Source organism: Furipterus horrens, unplaced genomic scaffold (genome assembly GCF_987537825.1).
Source record: "Furipterus horrens unplaced genomic scaffold, mFurHor1.1.pri manual_scaffold_9, whole genome shotgun sequence".
NCBI lineage: Eukaryota > Metazoa > Chordata > Mammalia > Chiroptera > Furipteridae > Furipterus > Furipterus horrens.
In genome coordinates, this window is record NW_028327179.1 from 28112386 (window position 1) to 28132863 (window position 20478).

Sequence of the window (20478 nt, forward strand, 5' to 3'; positions counted from 1 at the left end):
TGACCCACAACCTAAGAAACAGGTAGAATATTATTTGCTTCTGAACAACTTTGCCCAATGTTTGTTGAATTTTTAAATGAGATGCACTTTTTTCCCCTTCCATTTTATGCAGTTTTACTTTGGGAAGATGTTAGAACATATGGTATTTTTAAAATTAATGTTTTTTATTTGCATGATTTTACATGAGAAAAAGAATGTATAGACTTGCAAAGAGATTTAGTTTTTTACACCTTAAACCCTATCTATAAGGTGCCTCTCTTTTTCACTTCCCTCTGCTCTCACAAACAAGAGACAACAAATCACCTCAGTGCTTTTCTTATGCAAAATTGTTTCTCCAGTAGACCCAAGTATCTTGCCTAACCAGTTTGTTCTATTTTCAGACTCCACTTGCTTCATAGATGTTGTCTTCATTGTGGACAGCTCTGAAAGTTCTAAAATTATCCTCTTTGATAAACAGAAAGATTTTGTGGCTAGCTTGAGTGACAAGATTTTCCAATTGACCCCGGTTCGCTACTTGAAATATGACATCAGACTGGCAGCTCTTCAGTTTAGCAGTTCTGTCCAAATTGACCCACCTTTTTCTTCTTGGAAGGATCTACAGACTTTTAAGCAGAGGGTCAAGTCTATGAATTTCATTGGACAAGGTACTTTCTCATATTACGCCATCTCCAATGCTACTAGGCTCCTTAAGAGAGAAGGACGTAAAGATAGTGTAAAAGTAGCTTTGCTGATGACTGATGGCATCGACCATCCAAAGAATCCAGATATTCAAAGTATTTCTGAAGATGCCAGATCTTCAGGAATATTATTCATCACCATTGGACTTTCTGCTGTAGTCAATGAAGCCAAACTTCGTTTGATATCTGGGGATTTATCTAGTGAACCCATTCTACTGCTGAGTGATCCGACTCTTGTCGATAAAATTCAGAATCACCTGGTAGGTATCTAATGGGTTGGCTTTATATACATATTTCTCATTATAATAGTAATGTTTGGTTATAAAGTCTGTAAAAATAGATAATGAATCAAAAAATGAAAGAAAAATAATTGACCTTGGAAATGGGAAGAAGAATCTTTCCAAAGTCTTTCCCCACTTCATTGACAGTTTATACCAGATAAACTGGAGCAGTACCAGGATCATTCTCTGGAAGTGCATTCCTAACTCTATTGCTAGCCAATGCTGAGGACTCAGGAAGAATTAATTTCTAATCACACAGCTCAGACTCCTGTTTATATATCCTGGGCTCATTGAACTCTTTTAACTTATATCTATTTGTACTCAACTTATGGTCTACTATATTTGTATTAAGTTTCTTTTCCCTTTCTATATGTGCAAAAAAAATTGTTTACTTTGTCTCATTGTGTATTGCTGTATTATGCTCAAACAGAGTTCATAGACTTCCAATTTTTAAAAAAATTATCTTGCTGCTTCTTAGATGTTAATAAGGCCACTCAATGTAAAATCACCTACAACCTGCAGTCACCCAACAGTTTCTTCCATCAAATCAATGAGTCCCTTTTGATTGGTCTAATTGGCTGTGTTGATGCGTTTTTCTTTATCATTTGCTCAGCTGTGTGTAAGAACTTTCCTCACTGCTTGGTAAAACCCAAGGCAAAGCAATCAAAACAAAATCCCTCTTCACAACATTTCTCAAGGAAAAAGACTGGAGAAAAAGTATTGCTTTGTTAAGTATTAATTGATTTTCTTAAAAATATTGATTTGCTTTTATTTCTTATTTCTCATTTTTTATTGTTGTTTTATTACAGTTTTCTCATTTTCCCCTATTGCTCTCCCCTGTCCCGCCCACCTCGCCCCTCTCCCACAGTCAATCCCCACCCTGTTGGCCGTATCCATGGGTCATTTCTACTAGAGGGCAAGACAAATGTGTCCTTCAGGAGCTGAGCATTTCCTATGGTTGTTTTCTATAAGCTGGAAAAAACTTCAGGTTCCATTTCAGAGATTGTTTTGCCCCTTCGTCCCTTCCCTCAATCTTTTCCCCCAGCATTACTCTCAGTTTTTTACTCGGTTATTTTCAGAATGAGACCCCGAGTTTGCGTTATTTAAATAATAATTATCATATCTTGAGTGTTCTGTGTATTAGGCATTGCTCTGAGCACTTTTACTTATTTTATTCAGTGTTAACAACAATCTTGTGATGTAGGTAATATCATCATATTATAACTGAAAATTTAAGACCAGGCAAAGGCCCTAGTATCTGCATGCTAAACCCTGTAAAGCCTTATTGAGAGGGGAAATAGTACAATAAGGCATGCTTACTCTAAGCATCTCTTCTGTGAAGAAGAAATGTGCAGGGTGGCTGGCTATCTGCCTAGTCCTGTCTGTGCCGTTTAAGGAGTCCTCACTGTGAACTTGAAACAGAAGGTTCCAGCATGTGCAGAAGAGAACCCTGGGGGTGTGATAATGAGTTGCCTGTTGCTGACTGTGGAAGCGGGAGGACAGGCAGCTCCTTGTGTGGCCAGATGTGGAGGCTCAGAAGGTTCATACTCCTCCAGCCACACCCTCACCAAGAGCTCCTGCCCAACTGAGAACACAGGCTCTTGGCTGTAGACTTGAAGCAAGACTATTTGTTCGTTTCTGGGGAAACGAAAAAAATGACCAAGTGTCCTAATGATTCTGCTCTTCCTTAGCATCCTGTGAATTCAGCTTGTTTGTCCAGATGGAAGCTCTGTGAACAAGCCTCTTCTCAGAAGGAGAGGCTGCTTTCCAAACGCTTCTGGAACCTAAAAGGCTTCTCAGGCTCTTCAAAGAAAGATAGACCAAGTGTCAATGTTTCAAATCGCCACTTCTAGGAGGCAGAACTTGACTGCTTAAAATTTTGTATTTTGCTAAAGCTACAAGTACTTTTTTGTCATAGAGTTTATAATCTTGCCTACCGAGTTCTTTATTTGCATCCATCTGGTGTCCTGCTGTATCTTTGGCACCTTCCTCTCATGTCCTCTCTTCCTTTCTCATAGCGCTGACTTCATAGTCATTGACAAAACTGGCAATTCCATTCTAGCCTTCTTCTCCTTACACATATATGCCATCACAAAACTAGCCCTATTAATAAAGCGTACTTTCTTTTGCTATAGTGGGGGCCTTTATCTATTTATCCTTTTCATTCAAAATACAGTATCCGCCTAGACCTTAATTGGACATGCCCTTCCCTCTGGCTTTGACCATGTTCTCCACACAGCCTGCTGCTGAGCCTCAGTGAAAGCTCCTACTGAGTCCCAAGGCCTCCAGCTCTGTCCACGTGGGCTCCTCTGTCCACTCTTTTTAAATGTCCTTCCTTACTGCTTCTTTTGTCTATTGCTCACACTAGTCTTTATGACTTTTTTCCTCATAAACTTTGACATATAGAACAGCATTCCATCAAAGAGTTGATTCTTTGCATTCCTCCCTTCAGAATTGTCCAGAAAATCCACCTATTCCAAGAAACTATCTTGTTACCCGCTCACCCCACCCCCAAACTAGGATCACCTTCCCACGCTGCTTGCTGTGAGCTGTCTGTTTTCTGTCACTGGGGCTTAAGACTATAAAGTGCCCTTAGGGTTGGAGCTTTGTTCATTGTTTGAAATAGTCTTATTTATTGTGCAGTTCGGGGTTCACTTTTGTTTCCATAGAACTATAAATTCAAAAAAACTCAAAATCTCATGAGTTCCAAAAATAATTAGTTGTGTTGTTATGGTTTGAGCCCTCATGGCACATATTTTTAGACATAATATGGCAAAACAGAAATAGAATTTTCAAAGGAAGAGCTAGAGAAGTGTAAATTTACTCATCGGGCACAGTAGTAGCTAAATTCATGAGTTTAAAATTGACAAGGACATTGCTTATTATAAAAAGATTGCAGAGTGACAAAACTTTGGATTTTTCTTTATTTCACTAGTTGTTCTCAAATATTACAATTTGACTTGCATTATCAGTTGTTTATTGTCTCTCTTGAACTCTTTTCAAATTCCTGTCCCTCTCTTTCTCCTAGAGGAAAACAAGCTAATGACATGTTTTAAATATTTTCATAATCTGGATCACATTGTTTTTCCACTCAAAGTTCTTGGAAATATTTTTATGTTGAAATCTGTAGATCCAATACATTCACTTTAGCTGCTAAATAGTATTTCATTTATTGACCCATTACAATGCTGGTAGAGTTTAATTATTTCTCTCTAGGGTATGTCTGGAAAGGCTGTCAGGATAACAAGTGGAAACAAGGACTTGTTTCCAGCCTAGAGATAAACTATGTTCGCCTTTAGCTTTCTAGGCACAGCCAAATGTTCTGGAGGGGGTAATGCCATTTTATATGGACACGGCCATTGCATCTCAGTTTTCATTTCTTCACATGACCTACTGTGCCTTAAAGATACATCTTTAAGATACCATCTGCTTTCAGCCTGGATTTACAGTGGCTAGTAATTTAAAAATCATTGGGTAAGGAAAGGGTGGAGGAAAGGGGAAAGGGGGACCACAGGTGAAACCCTGAATTTTGTATAGGGTCTGCAGACAGAGTTTTACAGCTCCCAAGGCTGTGTGGTCAAACTTTCTCATTTTATATAGGGGAAATGGCCTGGAAAGAGCGTATGATATGCCCAAGGCCACATGAGTACTTAATGGTGAAAACAGAATGAAAACCCTGGATGACATTTCATTCCCATGCTAATTTTCCCTTGCATTAAATTGAGCCACGTAAGGCATTTTGCTGTATCTTCCCTTTTATTGTTAGTTTGTATGGAAATAAAAATACAGTAAAACCAAAGTACAGGGATGTGGAGTCCTCCATAAAAGTATAGCTCTGACTTATCTTTAATTTCCTTGTGACAGCCTTCGTTTTTAAGATCTTGCAACAAATATTCTAGTACTTTGTACTTCTGTTTTCCATTTTTCATACACATGTTACACCTTCTGGTTCAGTCATAAGGCATTAATTTGACACATAATGTCTACCTTAAGAAAGCAATAATTGTATCTGTAAACACAGGTTAACTTTTACAGCGTTTGGCTTCAGACATGGCCTTCAGCATGCTTCCCAGATAATAACCCCTGAGCTGTGTAGTAAGGTAGTGAGGCCTAGATATTGGATAAAAAAAACGGATTGTGAGTTTCTCTAAAATTAGAAAGTTAAGGTAATTTTGAAAAATAGTCCAGCTAATTCTTTTCTGTGTGGGTAAGTATGAAGCAGCACCGAACTTGGTCAGGTAACTCAGCTCAAGTGTGTGATTTTGGACAAGTCACAACACTGCAGGTCAAGTTTCCTTAATGCTCATTCATATTTCCTGAAGTTATAACACTAAACTGAATGTTTTAATGCCTACGTTTTTGTAACTAAAAACCACAAAATATCTCATTATGACTGATTAAACTTGTAGCCAAATTAAGCTTGTAGCCAGATCATAGAGCTGATAAAGGAAATCAAAGGTAAGCATAGGATGCAATAGGCTAAAGTTCTTAGAAAACAGAATAACTTTTAATATTAGTGCCTTTCATGTCTCCTATTATTATATGGCTCAGAGTGCTAGTGGTTGGCTGGCAGGCTTTATTGCTTTCACAAGGTTAAAAAGGCTCACTTGCTATTCTTCTTGGAAATTGCCTATCCTGTAGGGAATAATTAAGACTAATGAGAGTTGGAAGCAGAACCATAAATTGAGTTAATGTTTCATTCTTTTTTCCCTCCTAGGATATCTTATTTGAAAAGAAGGTAAGTACCACCTACTTTGATTACTATGAATTACTCTAAAAGCTTGCATTATCAAATCAGCATTATAATTCTCATTAGAAGATAGGTGTGACTAAATAAAAATGCTTAACTATTTTTAAAAAGAGCCGCACTATTTCTAGGCTACCATCTGATTTCTTTTAGGCTATCATATCCACTGCAGGTTAAAAAATTAGAAGAAATTTAATGTGATTCTAGAAACTGATTTTAGAAATTAATGATAACCAAATGACATCGTTTTTGCTTAGTTTGATATGATTTCCTTTTTTCTCAGCATGTCTCTGACACCAGCTACTTGGGGGGTCCTCTACTTTGGGAGGTGTGCCTGGTGTTGGTCAGGGTTAGTTCGGCAGTGTTCCAGGCTGAGACAGCTCAGAGTCACCCCCTGCTGCCTGCTGAGTGACTGTAAGGTCATTCTTCCTGATAGTGGCAACCAGACCAAGTGGCCGAGGAAGCTGGCCAACATTGATTGGGTAGTACTTAGCACAACAGATGACCATCAGCATGCAGAGGACTACTGTACTGAACATGCATTTCTTAATGCAGAGAGTTTGGAATATCTGGACTTTGAAAAATGGTTTATTTAACATCAAAAAATGTATACATAATATTGCATAAAATAATAGGAGCCACCAAACCTTGCAGAGCATATTTCATTGAATTATACACAGTGAGACACACCATTATTTTATGTGTCATTATGACAAGAAAAAACTCTGGCAATTAAACTATGATACAGTCTTATTAATTATGATTTTTCATTGTATACCTATGTGAAGAGTCCTTTCAGATTTATTTATACATAGATTTTTAAATCCTGTATCACTTTTGTACACATATGTATGAGAAAATATAAGCAAACTAAATCAGTTGCTTCTAAAACTTTTTCGTATTCAGAGTCTAAATTCCTGAATCACTTTTAGTCTCAGAGTCATGGGTGGTACAGTATTTCTTGAGTGCTCCAATACTGTCTCTGGAGTTTTCTTCCGTGTCATTCTGTAAGTTTTAAAGTACAAATGCAGAAAATAGCAACTTCATCGTGATTGGGCTTACTCTGATTTCAGAGATGTTATAATAAGGAAAAACGTGCATCTTAGAATTCATTAAATACGTTTTAAGTCAAATGTTTTCCTTCGCTGAGTAAATGAGTATTTGGTGTTTGTATATTATTGAGCTTTGATGTGTCATACAAATGGGAAACAGCAGAAATTCCAATAATCCACTGAAGATGTTTATCTTTCCCTTTTTTAACTAGCAACTAGATGTTATCTATATATATGTTTGATAGACAGTCTCTTTAATTTAACCATGGCAATGTTTAGTAATACTCTATTAGCTGATTCTTACTAGATCTGAGTTTTCCTAGACGAATTTAATAGGAAGAGCAAAATCTTGCAAGGTAAAATTTATTCAAGGGAGTGTTCCATTAAGTAATGTACTGAATAAGATTTGAAATGCTGTCTTTCACTATGTGTTAATACTGTATTTCATTATTGATTCAGTGTGAACGCAAGATCTGTGAATGTGAGAAGGGGGATCCAGGCAATCCAGGGCTTCCGGTGAGTGTACTTCCCTTTGAATTTAGGGTCAAATCAGGAGTCTCAGGATGATCACTACTCACACTTGCAAATACCAGGGTTATTTCATGCTGTCAAAAGGCACCTGTGTGCAAGTAACAGCAGAAAAAATAATTAATTAATTAAAAAGTGTTCTTTCTCTCTTTTATTTCTAAAGGGATACCTTCTGTTCTTAGGAATAAATCTGGGTTTTTACTGACCTGAACTAAGGGCAGACTTGGTTTAAAATGATGAATTTGCTCCCACAAAGGTTATTTCAGAATCACTTCTTATGTGGCATTTGGGGCCAGAATTTCTCAATACTGAAATGAAAATACAGAAAGAGATTATCTAAATCTCAGTGCTTTAGGCAAAGCTTTATTTGCTCCAACTAGAAACAAGGGGCAGAGACTGCTCCTGAAGGTAACTGTGTCTTTACACTCACCCAAGAGCAACGCCGTGTGGCCTTGTGTGGAGGAAGCTCTGGCGGGGAAGCCTTGGGGATTACAGTGACTTCTGTGATGTGGGATGATCTCATGATGACTGGAGATGCTGGATATTTCCCTGACAACAGATCATCAGGAAGCATCCATGCTGCTCTTACAGTATTTCATTTACTTATGTGATTCCAAACCTTAATGTTCAGAAGCACAGTGGAGATAGTTCACAAAAATGCATGGCTAAAAATTTTGAACTAATGCATGTCTTTGGGGGATGGGAAGGAAAATGTGTACTGTAAGCTTCTTAGACTTTGATATATTTTACCTTGAGACTTGAGTCTAAAGCCAATATCTTTTCAACACTTCTACCAATCAAGGAAATAGAAAGTGGCGATTTTTTTCCCCCTCAAAATACATGGTTTGATACATTCCATGATAATGTGGTAGCCAGTAGAAGCCGACTTGAGTCAAAGCAAAGGCTTGAATTTCCCTCACTATCAAATCTTAGTTTATACTTATGATACCAAGAGATTACCAGTGGGAGGCTTACTTGTGGTACTCAATTGTGTTTTAGAATGAACAGTAACAAAACTTGCAATTGCTGAGCTAATCTGACAACTTTGGTCAATATTGATAGAAGAGATAGTCTCATGTTTTAATAAGGATAGCCATAGAACTGTGTTATGGAACATTGCTTAGGTGGTCCCCAAACCAGTTCTCAGAAAACTGAGCTTTTTTAATTGTTAGAGTAGGAAAATGGAGAGCCTTTCTGGAACAGGAATTGGAGAACTCTTCTTTCATTTTTTGAGATTGTCCCTTGGATATCAAGGAGAGAGAGACAGACAGACAGACATTGTCCTCTTTTGAATAATCTAGAGAATATCTGCCTACGCAAGATAGTGTAGCCTTTCTGATATGTAGGAAAAGAGAGAATAGAGTTGACTCTCTTCTTGGTAGATAAAGTCTTTTTTTTTTACAATCTTCCTTTTATGGGATGAAGCTGATCAGAAATTATTGTAAGGTGTAGGAAACTAATGAAATGGCTGCTCAATATAATCTTTTTTTCCCTTTGTCTTCAGGGTACCCATGGAAACCCAGGTATCAAAGGTGAGCGAGGACCAAAAGGAAATCCGGTAAATGAATAAACAGCTTTCCTTTAGACCAGTGTATCTTCTTCTAAATTTACTTAAAGAACAAAAACAAAGAAAACAAAGAGCATTGCAGTATATGTCAATGCCAAAAAATCTGATGATTTCCGTGAAAAGTACAGGATGTTCACTTCTATGTTAGCTATATAGTTTGTTTAGCTTGTATTTACAGTAACATATGACCATGTCAGTCAATATATTAAGGAAATCTTGGGACCTAATAAATAGAAAATTGTAATTAAAATAATGGTGTTCCAAATTAATTAGCACAATGTCCCATGAATTATTAAGACATTTTCCATATCAGATTGCCCTAGACACGTGTTTTTTATGGATCTACTTTGTAGATAACTGATCTACAATAATAATAGAAAAAAATACCAGATTGTCTCTCACTCTTCAGGCAGTTACTCAATTCTTTTCTTTGTGTACCCATCAAAAAAATTCTAGATTAATTATTTTTAATTATCTGTTCAGATCATTGTTGGGATAATGGTGTTCCAAGTTTTAGAGTGACTAAAGGTATCACAAGACAGAGATTAGCAGATATAACTATGTGAAAATTTAAGGTAAAATTCTACATAATGAGAAGCAATAATTAAAATAAAGAGGAAAACATATAGGGAAATGTTTTCATCAAATAAAATGGACATTGGGTTAATTTCCATAGTACCTAAATGGATGAGACAATATCAACCTTCTAATAGTTACATGGTCAAAGGACACAAATAGTTTTCAAGAAAGGAAATAAAACCAGTAAATAAAGAAATTAAAAAAAAAAACATTTAATTTCACTATATCATGAATGAAACTTAAAACAGAAACATTGAGGTACCCTCTAATACTAATTACTCACATTGTAGAAACTTGAGAGGCCAAGGTTGTTAGATTGTATTTTGGGATTAAGAGGGGTAAATTTTCTAATTCACATAATTTGGTTTATTCTGTGTTTCAAATTTAAAAAATTTTTTATAATAGTTAACATAGCAATATTAAAATAATAAAAACTAGTGATAGAAATATGGTAGTGAACCTGGTTTGCTGTTCATTGCAAAGGTAAAGTGGCACATTTTGGAAGACAATTGGGCACTACATAAGAGGCATTCAGATATTCAAAAAATTAACCCAATAATAATTATAATTCATGTCTGAGAAAATGTTTAGGGAGATAACGAAAAATATACTAAGTTAAATGCATGCTTGTCAAAGAGAGGGAATGTAAAGCATCTTCGAGTTGCTTTACAATATACACACCCCCCCCATACACTCACTCACCTTATATGGGTTCAAATTAATGCCATCATGTCTTTTTTCTGTTTTGTTTATACCTGTTATAAGTCTATCTTCATATTTCATTTATTTGGCTTGTAATATTGTGCCACATAATATATTTTCCTAAGTCTTGCTGAAATCAAGCAATCAGTCTTTAGGACATTTTGGAAAACATTCCAAAGCCTCTTGGAGAAAAGCCAGAGTGGCTGGCTTCCAGTGGGTACCATGCTGTGTTTGAGAACAATGGCTGTGTTGTTAAACTGGGATGCAAGACTCCACTTAAGCTATGAAAATGTACCTGGATTCCATGCCCTCTACATCTGGCTTCACTCCAAAGGGCAAAGGCTATCTGAGCTGCTATTTTCTTCCTGAGATTGCACAGTGAAAATGTCAGTGGGAAAGGCCAGAGATTTTTTTCCCCATTGGCTTAATTTATTAATCTGGGAATTCTGAATAACACATTTTATTGAGCAATCAGCCCCTCTGCCGGTTGGTGGAATTCTGACTGAGTTTTTTGTTTGTCACAGGGTGATGCTCAAAAAGGGGAACCTGGAGCAAGAGGCCCGGGGGTATGTACGCAACGGGAATGCCTTCCTAAGAACATAATCCCAGGTGCTAGGTTCTGGAATTGATCATTTTGACCCCCGGAGTGCAAGTGCAAAAATGATTTATATCTACGTGTGCTAGTGACGTCTCAGACAAGTTAGACAAATACAATTTTAGAAGTGGGAGTGTGAGAGGACAAGACTCTGTTCAACGGGAGTGATGATGGGACAAGCACTCAACCACCTGATATTCCCTGATACTAAATTTACATTTGTGAAAGTTCAAATAAGAACAATATTTCGCTTTACTTCTTCTGTTTTTTTGTTTTTGTTTTTGTTTTTTGTTTTCGCAATAAGAAGAAATTAAAATTCGGGGGCCATAACGATTACCTAATCTAAACTACGCTTTTATAAATCCATTTCTACAAAGAGAGAGAGAGAGATTATTTTAGTTGATTGATTATCCCTAAAATTATAAGACAGAAAATACCAGAGATTGTATGAGAAATAACTACAAAAAATTTTTTCATTACTAAGGTAGAAAATACCAGACAAGCATACAGTGAACAAAAGGGGGCCATGGTATATTTCTCCTCGCAGTCTGTCTCCTTGGGTCAAAGCCCAAGACTCAGACCCAGAAGTTTTAGAAACTGTTCTCCTGGTGTTTTTAATCAACTGCATGGAAAAGTCTGATAAAACATTTGATAATTTCAATGGAAATTTATTCAGAATGTTTGTCATTTATTCAGGAAACATTTCTTAGTTATCTTCTACATATAATGCATACTCTCTTAAGTGAAAATAAAATTACAACAAAGCACTTATATTTTTGAAATATTTATTTTCTCATAGAAGAAATAAGATATTTAAACTAGCTACTATTTGAAGCAAAGTATCAAAACACTGTAGAATTGCATGCACAAAATATTATAGGAATTCAGGGATTGGAACTGTCAGAGTAGGTTTTATGGGCTGACCTCTGAAGGGTGTAGGCTTGTGACAGGAAAGGACAGAATGGGAAGGTGGAAGGGGACAGGCATTCCAGGTGGAGAGGGCCATGAACAACAGCCAGAGGGAAGGCCATGTGCTGCGAAATGGTGAGCTACGTTGCCTGAAGGGAAGCAGTGTCAGACACAGCTTGAAGTACAGAGTGGGTGCTGTATGCTGGTTGTAAGGTCTGGGCTTTGCCAGGTGATGGGCACCCCCTGAGATTTTAAATGAGGCATATGACACAGGACTTATGTATTTGGAAGATTAGTCTGGAGTGGCTCTAAAAGAGAAATTGAAATGGGAATAAGCAGAAGGATGAAGCATTTAGAAGGTTTTTTCCTATAGCCTATATGAGAAATAACAGGGACATTGGCCAGAGTTACTCTGGCCACTATGAAAGCCACTAGCCACATGTGCTTACTGAGCAGTTGAAACATGAAATTGTGATGTGCTTTAGAAATAAAATACACACCAAATTTTGATGACTTAACATCCCCAAAATAGATGTAAACTATCTCAGTGATAATTTTTATATGATTACGTGTTGAACTGATGGTATTTTGGACCTACTGGGGTGAATAAGTTACATTATTAAAATTAATTTCCACTGTTCATTTTTAATATGGCTATTAGGAAATTTAAAATTACATACGGGACTCCCATTTGGGGCTCCCATTCTGTTGTACAGAACTAGACTACAGTGATGACAAAACAGAAGGGAAAAGGACATTGTGAGAATGATGAAAGGGAAGAAGTTTTAGAATGTGGTGACTAACTCTAACTCACATATTCAACAAATTGAGTACCTTCTATGTTTTGGGTACTCTTTTTGGTTCTGAGATACGAGGGTGATCAAAACAGTTCCTGTTTCACAGTGTTCTATCAGGGGTAGGCAAGAAATAGGCAAACAAATGAATAAGAATTTCAGTCCTCAGAAGTGCTATTGAAATGTAAAACAAGGTCATGAGGGCTTTCAAGGCAGGAATAGCAGTAGGGACAAAGGCTCTGAGGTGGGAACAATCCTGGCAGGCTCAGGAAATGGAAAGCAAGCCAGAACCCGATGAAGGCTACAGCATAGGCAGGGGCTAGAGCATGTAGAGCCTCGCTGGCCAGGGTAAGACTGAATTTTAAATGACTGCAGTGGAAGCTGCTGGGGAATTTTAACTGGTTGAATTAAGGGAATGTAAGGGGCAAGTAGAGAGAAAAGATGATAAGTTTTTAATTCTGTGTGATTTGAAATATGATGATAGCATTAATAGAAATAGGACAGTCAGAAACAATTCAGAAAGAAAGCCAAGAGTGCAGTTTTGGATATTTTAAATTTGAATATTTTAAAACTAGTCATTAAGATGCTACGAAAGAAAGGAAGGAAGGAAACTGATAGCAACCAAATAATAAATGAACAAGATTTCAGAAAGAAAAACAAGGAACAAAAATAGAACAGTATACTATAAAAAGTAATATTCCTTTATTTTTGTAAACTTTATTGGCTCCTTTCTAAATACAATCTTAAAACTCTTTTAACATAAAGTAATGATGAGATCAGACCCAAGATGGCAGAGGAGTAAGCAGAAAGTACATTAACCTCCTCCCAGGGCCAATCTGGAATTACAACTAAATTGTAGAGAAATCATCCAGAATAAACAACTGAACACTAGCAGGAGAGAAGCCTTATGACCAAGGACAGACAGGAGAAACCACTTCACCACAACATGACTTGGAGGGAGTGTGGAGGAGGTGCAAAAGGGCTGACTCGGCTCCCAAGGAAGGCAGCTGAAGTACCAGATGGATATTTCAGTGGCAGGGGTTCCCCCTGAGAAGTATGGGGTCTAAACCCCAAGCTGGGTACCCCAGCCTACAGCACCAGGGCTGGGAAAGGAACCCAGATACATCCAGCTGTGAAAAGCAGAAGGGTTTATGTTCACCAGGGAGAGATGGCTGGAGATGCAGAGAGCCTCTTAAAGGGCCACACACAAAACTCCCTGGGCTCTGGCAGGGGAAGGGCCGAGTGGACTAGAGACACATGAGGAGAGTCTGGGGCTGGTGGATCTGGGGAGAGAACTGAAAAAACAGCTGCCAGGATCCCTGTGCTGAGTCATCCTCCCAACCGCAGAGTTTATCTCTCTCAGGCAGAGCACTCCCCTCCAAGTTGCATCAGCCTGAGGGGAAGCAATAGTTCCACCTATAGGAATTATTCTGCCCTACTCTGTGGATCTTAAGCTGGGCTACTGAATACAGCTTGAGGCTATATCATTGATTAGTTTAACAACAAAGGTGAATTTCTGGGAGCTCTGAGACTTCAGCTCTCCCGGGCCTTGTGCTAATAAAAGTGGGCTTTTGCATGCTGCCTGGTTCTTTCTGTACACAAATAGGCCCAGAAGAGGGAGCCACATGCTTTAGATTGCTGATAGCTCCAAACAGGTGGATCAGGGCCAGTCAAGCAGCATCTGACAAAGGTCTACACCACAGTCTTTGCAGATCTAACTAGTATATAGAAACAAATACAAAGAAACAGCCAAAATGGGAATACAAGGAAACATATCCCAAATGAAAGAACAAAAGAATTCTCCAGAAGAACTTGAAATGGAGGCTGGCAATGTAGAAATAAAACACCTAGGCAGAGCAGCAAAAAGAAAAAAATAATTTTTAAAAAAATGAGGAGAGCTTAAGAAATATTTTGGACAACATGAAGCACAACAATACCTGCATCATGAGAATACCAGAAGGAGAAGAGAACGAGCAAGAGATCAAGAACCTGTTTGAATAAATAATGACTGAAATTTCCTTAATCTGGTGAAGAAAAAAGACACATAGATCCAGGAAGCTCAGAGTTCCCAAACAAGTTGGACCCAAGGAGGCCTACACCCACACACATCATAATCAAAATAACAAGACTTAAAGACAAGGAGAGAATTCCAAAAATCACAAGAGAAAAACAGGTAGTTATCTACAAGGGAGCACCAATTAGACTGTCATCTGACTTCTCAACAGAAACATTTCAGGATAGAAGGGAGTGGCATGAAATATTCAAGGTGATAAAAAAACAAGGACCTACAACCAAGGCTATTTTACCCAGCAAGGCTATCATTTAAAATTGAAGGAGACATAAGGAGCTTCCCAGACAAGAAAAAGCTAAAGGAGTTTGTTAACGCCAAAGCAGTACTGCAACAAATGTTAGAGAGGTTGCTTTAAGAAGAAGAAAAAGAGAAAGAAAAAAAAGAAACAGGAAAACAGCCTAACAATAGAATGGCACCACATACATACCTATCAGTAATCACCTTAAATGTAAATGGCTTAAATGCTCCAACCAAAAGACATAGAACAGCTGAATGGATAAGAAAACAAGATCCATATATATACTGCCTCCAAGAGACTCATCTCAGGTTGAAACTCACACACAGACTAAAAGTAAAGGGATGGAAAAAAATATTTTACGCAAATGGAAAGGAAAAAAACTGGGGTAGCAATACTTATATATGACAAAATGGACTTTAAAACCAAGACTATAATAAGAGACAAAGAGGGACACTACATAATGATAAAGAGAACAATCCAACAAGAGGATATAACCCTAATAAAGATTTACGCACCTAACACAGGAGCACCTAAATATGTGAAGCAAATCTCGATCGACATAAAGGGAGAGGGACAGAAATACAGTCATAGTTGAGGATTTTAACACCCCACTGACTTAAGTAGATACATTTTCCAGGTAGAAAATCAACAAGGAGACGGTGGCCTTAAATGACACACTAGAGCAAATGAATTTAATTGATATCATCAGAGCATTTCACCCCAATGCAGCAGAATATACCTACTTTTCAAATACACATGGAATGCTTTCTAGGATAGGCCACATGTTAGGACAAAAACAAGTCTCAATAAATTTAAGAAGATTGAAAACATATCAAGCATCTTCTCTGATCACAAGGCTGTGAAACTATAAATCAATCACAAGAAGAACACTGAGAAACATGCTAAGAAATGGAAGCTAAATAACATGTTATTAAACAATGAACGGGTCAACAGTGAGATCAAAGAAGAAATCAAAAGATATCTTGAAACAATTAATAATGAGGACACAACAATCCAAAATCTGAGGGATACAGAGAAAGCAATCCTAAGAGGGAAACGCATAGCATTACAGGCCTATCTCAAAAAACAAGAAAAAGCTCAAATAAACAATCTAACTTTACACTTAAAGGAACTAGAAAAGGAACAACAAACAAAGACCAAAGTGAGCAGAAGGAAGGAAATAATAAAGATCAGAACAGAAATAATTGAATAGAGCCTAAAAAAATGATATAAACAATCACAGAATCCAGGAGCTGGCTCTTTGAAAAGATAAACAAGATTAACAAACCTTTAACCAGACTCATCAAGAAAGAGAGAGAGGACACAAATAAATAAAATCAGAAATGAAAGAAGGGAAATAACAACTGACACCAAAGAAATAAAAAGAATTGTAAGAAAATATTATGAACAACTATAAGCCAACAAACTGGATAACCTGGACAAAATGGATAAATTCCTAGAAATATACTATCTTCCGAATCTAAATCAGGAAGAATCAGAGAAGCTGAATAGACAGATCACACCTAGTGAAATTGAAGCAGTAATTTAAAAAACTCCCAATAAATAAAAAGCCATTGATAGGATGGCTTCACAGGTGAATTTTACCAAACATTCCAAGAAGAACTAACACCTCTTCTCAAACTATTTCAAAAAATTCAAGAGGAGGCAAGCCTCCCAAGCTCATTTTATGAGGCCAGCAGTATTCTAATTCAAAAATGAGATAAAGACACTACAAAGAAAGAAAATTATACATCAATGCCCCTGAAGAACATAGATGCTAAAATCCTCAACAAAATATTAGCAAACCAATACAGCAATGCATCAAAAAGCTCATACACCATGATCAAGTGGGATTTATTTCAGGAATGCAAGATTGCTACAACATTCTCAAAACAATAAATGTGATTCACCACATAAACAAAATGAAGGATAAAAACCACATGGTCATATCAATAAAAAGACAACCCACAGAATGGGAGAACATATTTGCACATACATCTGATAAGGGGTTAATATCCAAAATTTATAAAGTACTTACAAAACTCAACACCAAAAAGACAAACAACCCAATTAAAAAGTGGGCAAAGGACTTGAATAGAGGGTTCTCCAAGGAGGACATACAGATGGTCATTAGACATATAAAAGGATGCTCAACATCACTAATCATCAGAGAAATGCAAATTTAAACCACAATGAGATACCACCTCACACCTGTCAGAATGGCCATCATCAATAAATCAACAAACAACAAGTGCTGGCGAGGATGTGGAAAAAAGAGAACCTTAGTGCACTGTTGGTAAGAATGCAGACTGGTGCAGCCACTGTGGAAAGCAGTATGGAGGTACCTCAATAAATAAAAAATGGATCTGCCCTTTGATCCAGCAATCCCACTTCTGGGAATATATCCAAAAGGACCCAAAACACTAATTCAAAAAAAACATAATCACGTCTATGTTCATTTGGCGAAAAGTGTTATTTCCTCCCAGAAGTTTTCCTTTTTACTGTTTGTAAAAAGTCACAGTCAACAAAATTTTGCAGGCAGACTCACATGTGGTTGCAAGAATAGCTCGTCTATTCCGTTAGATTCTACAGCCCACTTAAAATATGTCTTACATTTCTATTTTCAAACTTGAAAAACCACAGTTGTATGAAGAAGACATGAAATCCTATTTGAAAAGGACTTGCTGTTCCTTAGAGTTGGTAACTTCGCAGTCCCTTTAAGACTCAGTATTGTGTTATTTAAAGGGCTTATGGGCAGCAACACAATGGAGAGGGCTGTGCAGGGTTCCCAGGAGTGACACAGAAGAAGGAGCAGAAGCTCTGGCCCCTTATTTAGCACAAGATAAAATATAGTAGCTTTAAGGTCACCGCCTCATTAGGATGGAAAAAGGAACCATTCATTTCCTCAATGTTTGCATTCTAGACTGAATTTAAAAGGAGGACGATAAAGAATATAAATATTTACGTACATTTTAAGGGACATTATCCCAGCTCATTCCCAAAGCCAATTTCTCTACCAGTCTCTGTGAAACATTTTCAGCTGTGATAGTTCATAGTTTGAAAGTCAATACAACGATTTTGAAAAGACATTTACAGGTCTTTGCGTCTACAGTGAGGTTCGGTGTATAGTCTCTCCTTCAACTTCAGGCCAAAGAGTAAGAAATTGGGTTTGAAAAATACCTGGTACTGAGAATAGAATGTAATAAAAGGGAAAATAGGTTCTTTTCTTCTCCCTAGTAAATGTACAATCCCTAAGTGCAAAGTGAAATAGCCTAGGTATATGTGGTCTTATTTTCCAAGACTGTACTGATGTGTTTTGTTATGTTATAAATGAAAAACATAAAATACTTCTTCCAGCTATGACTTCTAATATCATATTTTACTTTTTTTCTTTTTTTAATTAGGGAATTCCTGGGTACAAGGGTGAGAAGGTAAGTTTGAAACAACAATAGACCAGAATTCCGGAAAGAAAAACAGGAACATCACTGTATTTACATACTGAATGGAAGTTCTTTTTGTAAATCTGGATTCCCTAATTCATAAACATACTCTAATTTCTGTTGACACAAACTAATAACATAGCTTGCCCTGGCTGGTGTGCCTCAGTGGATGGAGCACTGGCCTGTAGACCAAAAGGTTGCTGGTTGGACTTCCAGTCAGGGCACCCAGGTTGCAGGCCAGGTCCTTGGTTGGGGGCGTGAGATGGGCAAGTGATCGCTGTTTTCTCTCACACAACATTTTTTTTCTCTCTCTCCTTTTCCATCCTTTCCCCTCTCTCTAACAATGAATAAATTAAAAAATACTTTTTAAAATTAAAAAAATAATAACTTAAGATATGGGTGTGTGTTGTAAGGGGTGAAGGGAGCCGTGAGGTTACTGAGATTAGTATCCACTCTCCCTGAGCTCTGCAAACATGAAGAGAAAACCCCAGTTTAACAGCCATGCAGCACAGGTATCCAGACTAAAAGTTTCAATGTAGAGACGGATGCAGAAATACTCAATTAGTTTGTCCCTTTGGTGCTTAATGTCCTATAATACCTAGAAACACAGCCCTCTTATGGGGAAAGAGGATTTGTCCTGGTTAATCAGTGAAGAACCACTGACTTCATTCAGTTAAGCATCTGAGTAAAGATTGTAAGGGGCAGTAAATTTGACAAACTAACAAAAGATATGGGTTTGTAGATTATTTACAAATTAGAAATTAAGAAACTGATGAAACTAATTTGAAATAAATTAACAGTGATTCAAAAGAAATAAGCAAGTTGGACTGGGACCCAGGAACCTTTGAGAACGCTCAACAGTTCATCACTGAGTCTGGCACCGTTCTCTGGTCAGATTTTCTCTCTGAAGTCTGAACAAGCCCCTGCCATCCATTCTGTCTTACAGGCTGTACAACCCTCAGACCAGGGCGAGAGGCCTTACTTTAGAGTGTCCTGCTCTGGGTCTCTTCTGCCCCTCACCCCCAAGCCAGGATTTGCAGGTTAAGAGGCCTGTGTCCCCTTGGCCTAGATCATGCTTTGGGTAACCAAGACCCCACTTGTCCCTGCAAAATGATGTGAGCCTGCTTTGAAGGCATACACAAACCTCCTGCTCATGTCCACTTTCTTCCCAGGCCTGAAGGGCAACCAAATGGAAGCAGTTCGCTAGGGTGGGAGGGGGCCTGGAGGCAGCTTTGTTGTGCTGTGTGGGGTACTTTCACTACACACACTCACAGTATGTCCAGCTGTGAGAGGAGCTGGAAGTGGGAAATAAAGTCTAGGCTAGGTCTATACTCCTGCATGGACCTGTGAGGAATCCCCTAATTCTTTAATTTTTACATTTCTTTTGAAGATATATTTGTCAAGAAAGGAAGCTAGAACATGACCAGTTTATTAGCCCGATATGTAACTTTCTATTATTTAGGTACATGGTATGTGGGCCTCTGCTTGCACTCATCCCTGGGCCCCACAAATACTAAGGGTAAACCTTCATACAGAAAAATAAATATAACCCCAATCAAGAGGAAGAGTGTAAGAAATGCCACGATTCTGCCGTTAGCCCTAAGAACTTGGGCCACTCAGCCTCTTGGAATGTCTGTTTCATCAACCATATAGACCTGGATTAATTGAGGCCTCCCTAATTTTCAGAGAATCACATGGAATAATGGATGTGACAATGATTTTTAAACTCTCTTCTGGCCTATAAATGTAAGGTGCTATTAGGAAGACAGGAAATACATCATAATATGGGAAAGTTAAAAAGTTCCATGATTGCAAATTTGTCATATATATATATATATATATATGACATAAACTGTCTCAAATATATAGGTATTGGATAATTTATGTATGCCCCCACACTCCATCTTGATTTATACAATGAGCTAATTATCAACACCAGGAAGATATATGTATTTCATACACACACACACACACACACACACACGCATATATATATATATATATATGAAAATATTCATTGAAACTTCTGGGAAATTCCAGATTCACTGAAGGAGATGTCACTTGGAAAATACAAGCTGTCAGAGAAAATGACCTTGAACCTGACATTCAAGCCAGGATTTCCCCGGGAGCAGCAGCATCAGAAGGCAGAGCCTGGGAACAGAGCTAATCTGTTCATAGCTTTCTGAAGCACTTGCTCTCTGGAACTGTCATTGTGGCCATTTACCAGGGATTAATGAGCCCACCAAAAAGAAACTGCTTTGCAGAGGCAGATAACATGAGTCCAATATTTTCATTGAT

General features: G+C 37.7%; 2 protein-coding genes across 2 annotated transcripts in view; one reads left to right on the forward strand and one right to left on the reverse strand.

The window, feature by feature from the left end:
- MIOS (meiosis regulator for oocyte development) overlaps positions 1-20478 on the reverse strand; it is a 180423-nt gene that overhangs the window by 51730 nt on the left and 108215 nt on the right. The gene's annotated exons all lie outside the window — the stretch shown is intronic.
- The window catches only part of COL28A1 (collagen type XXVIII alpha 1 chain), a 147946-nt gene that overhangs the window by 3564 nt on the left and 123904 nt on the right, over positions 1-20478 (forward strand). The window contains exons 3-8 of the mRNA XM_090287205.1: positions 381-937; positions 5676-5696; positions 7217-7273; positions 8790-8843; positions 10658-10699; positions 18145-18171. Of these exons, the coding sequence (XP_090143331.1) occupies positions 381-937; positions 5676-5696; positions 7217-7273; positions 8790-8843; positions 10658-10699; positions 18145-18171 (758 nt within the window). The remainder of the gene's footprint in view (positions 1-380; positions 938-5675; positions 5697-7216; positions 7274-8789; positions 8844-10657; positions 10700-18144; positions 18172-20478) is intronic.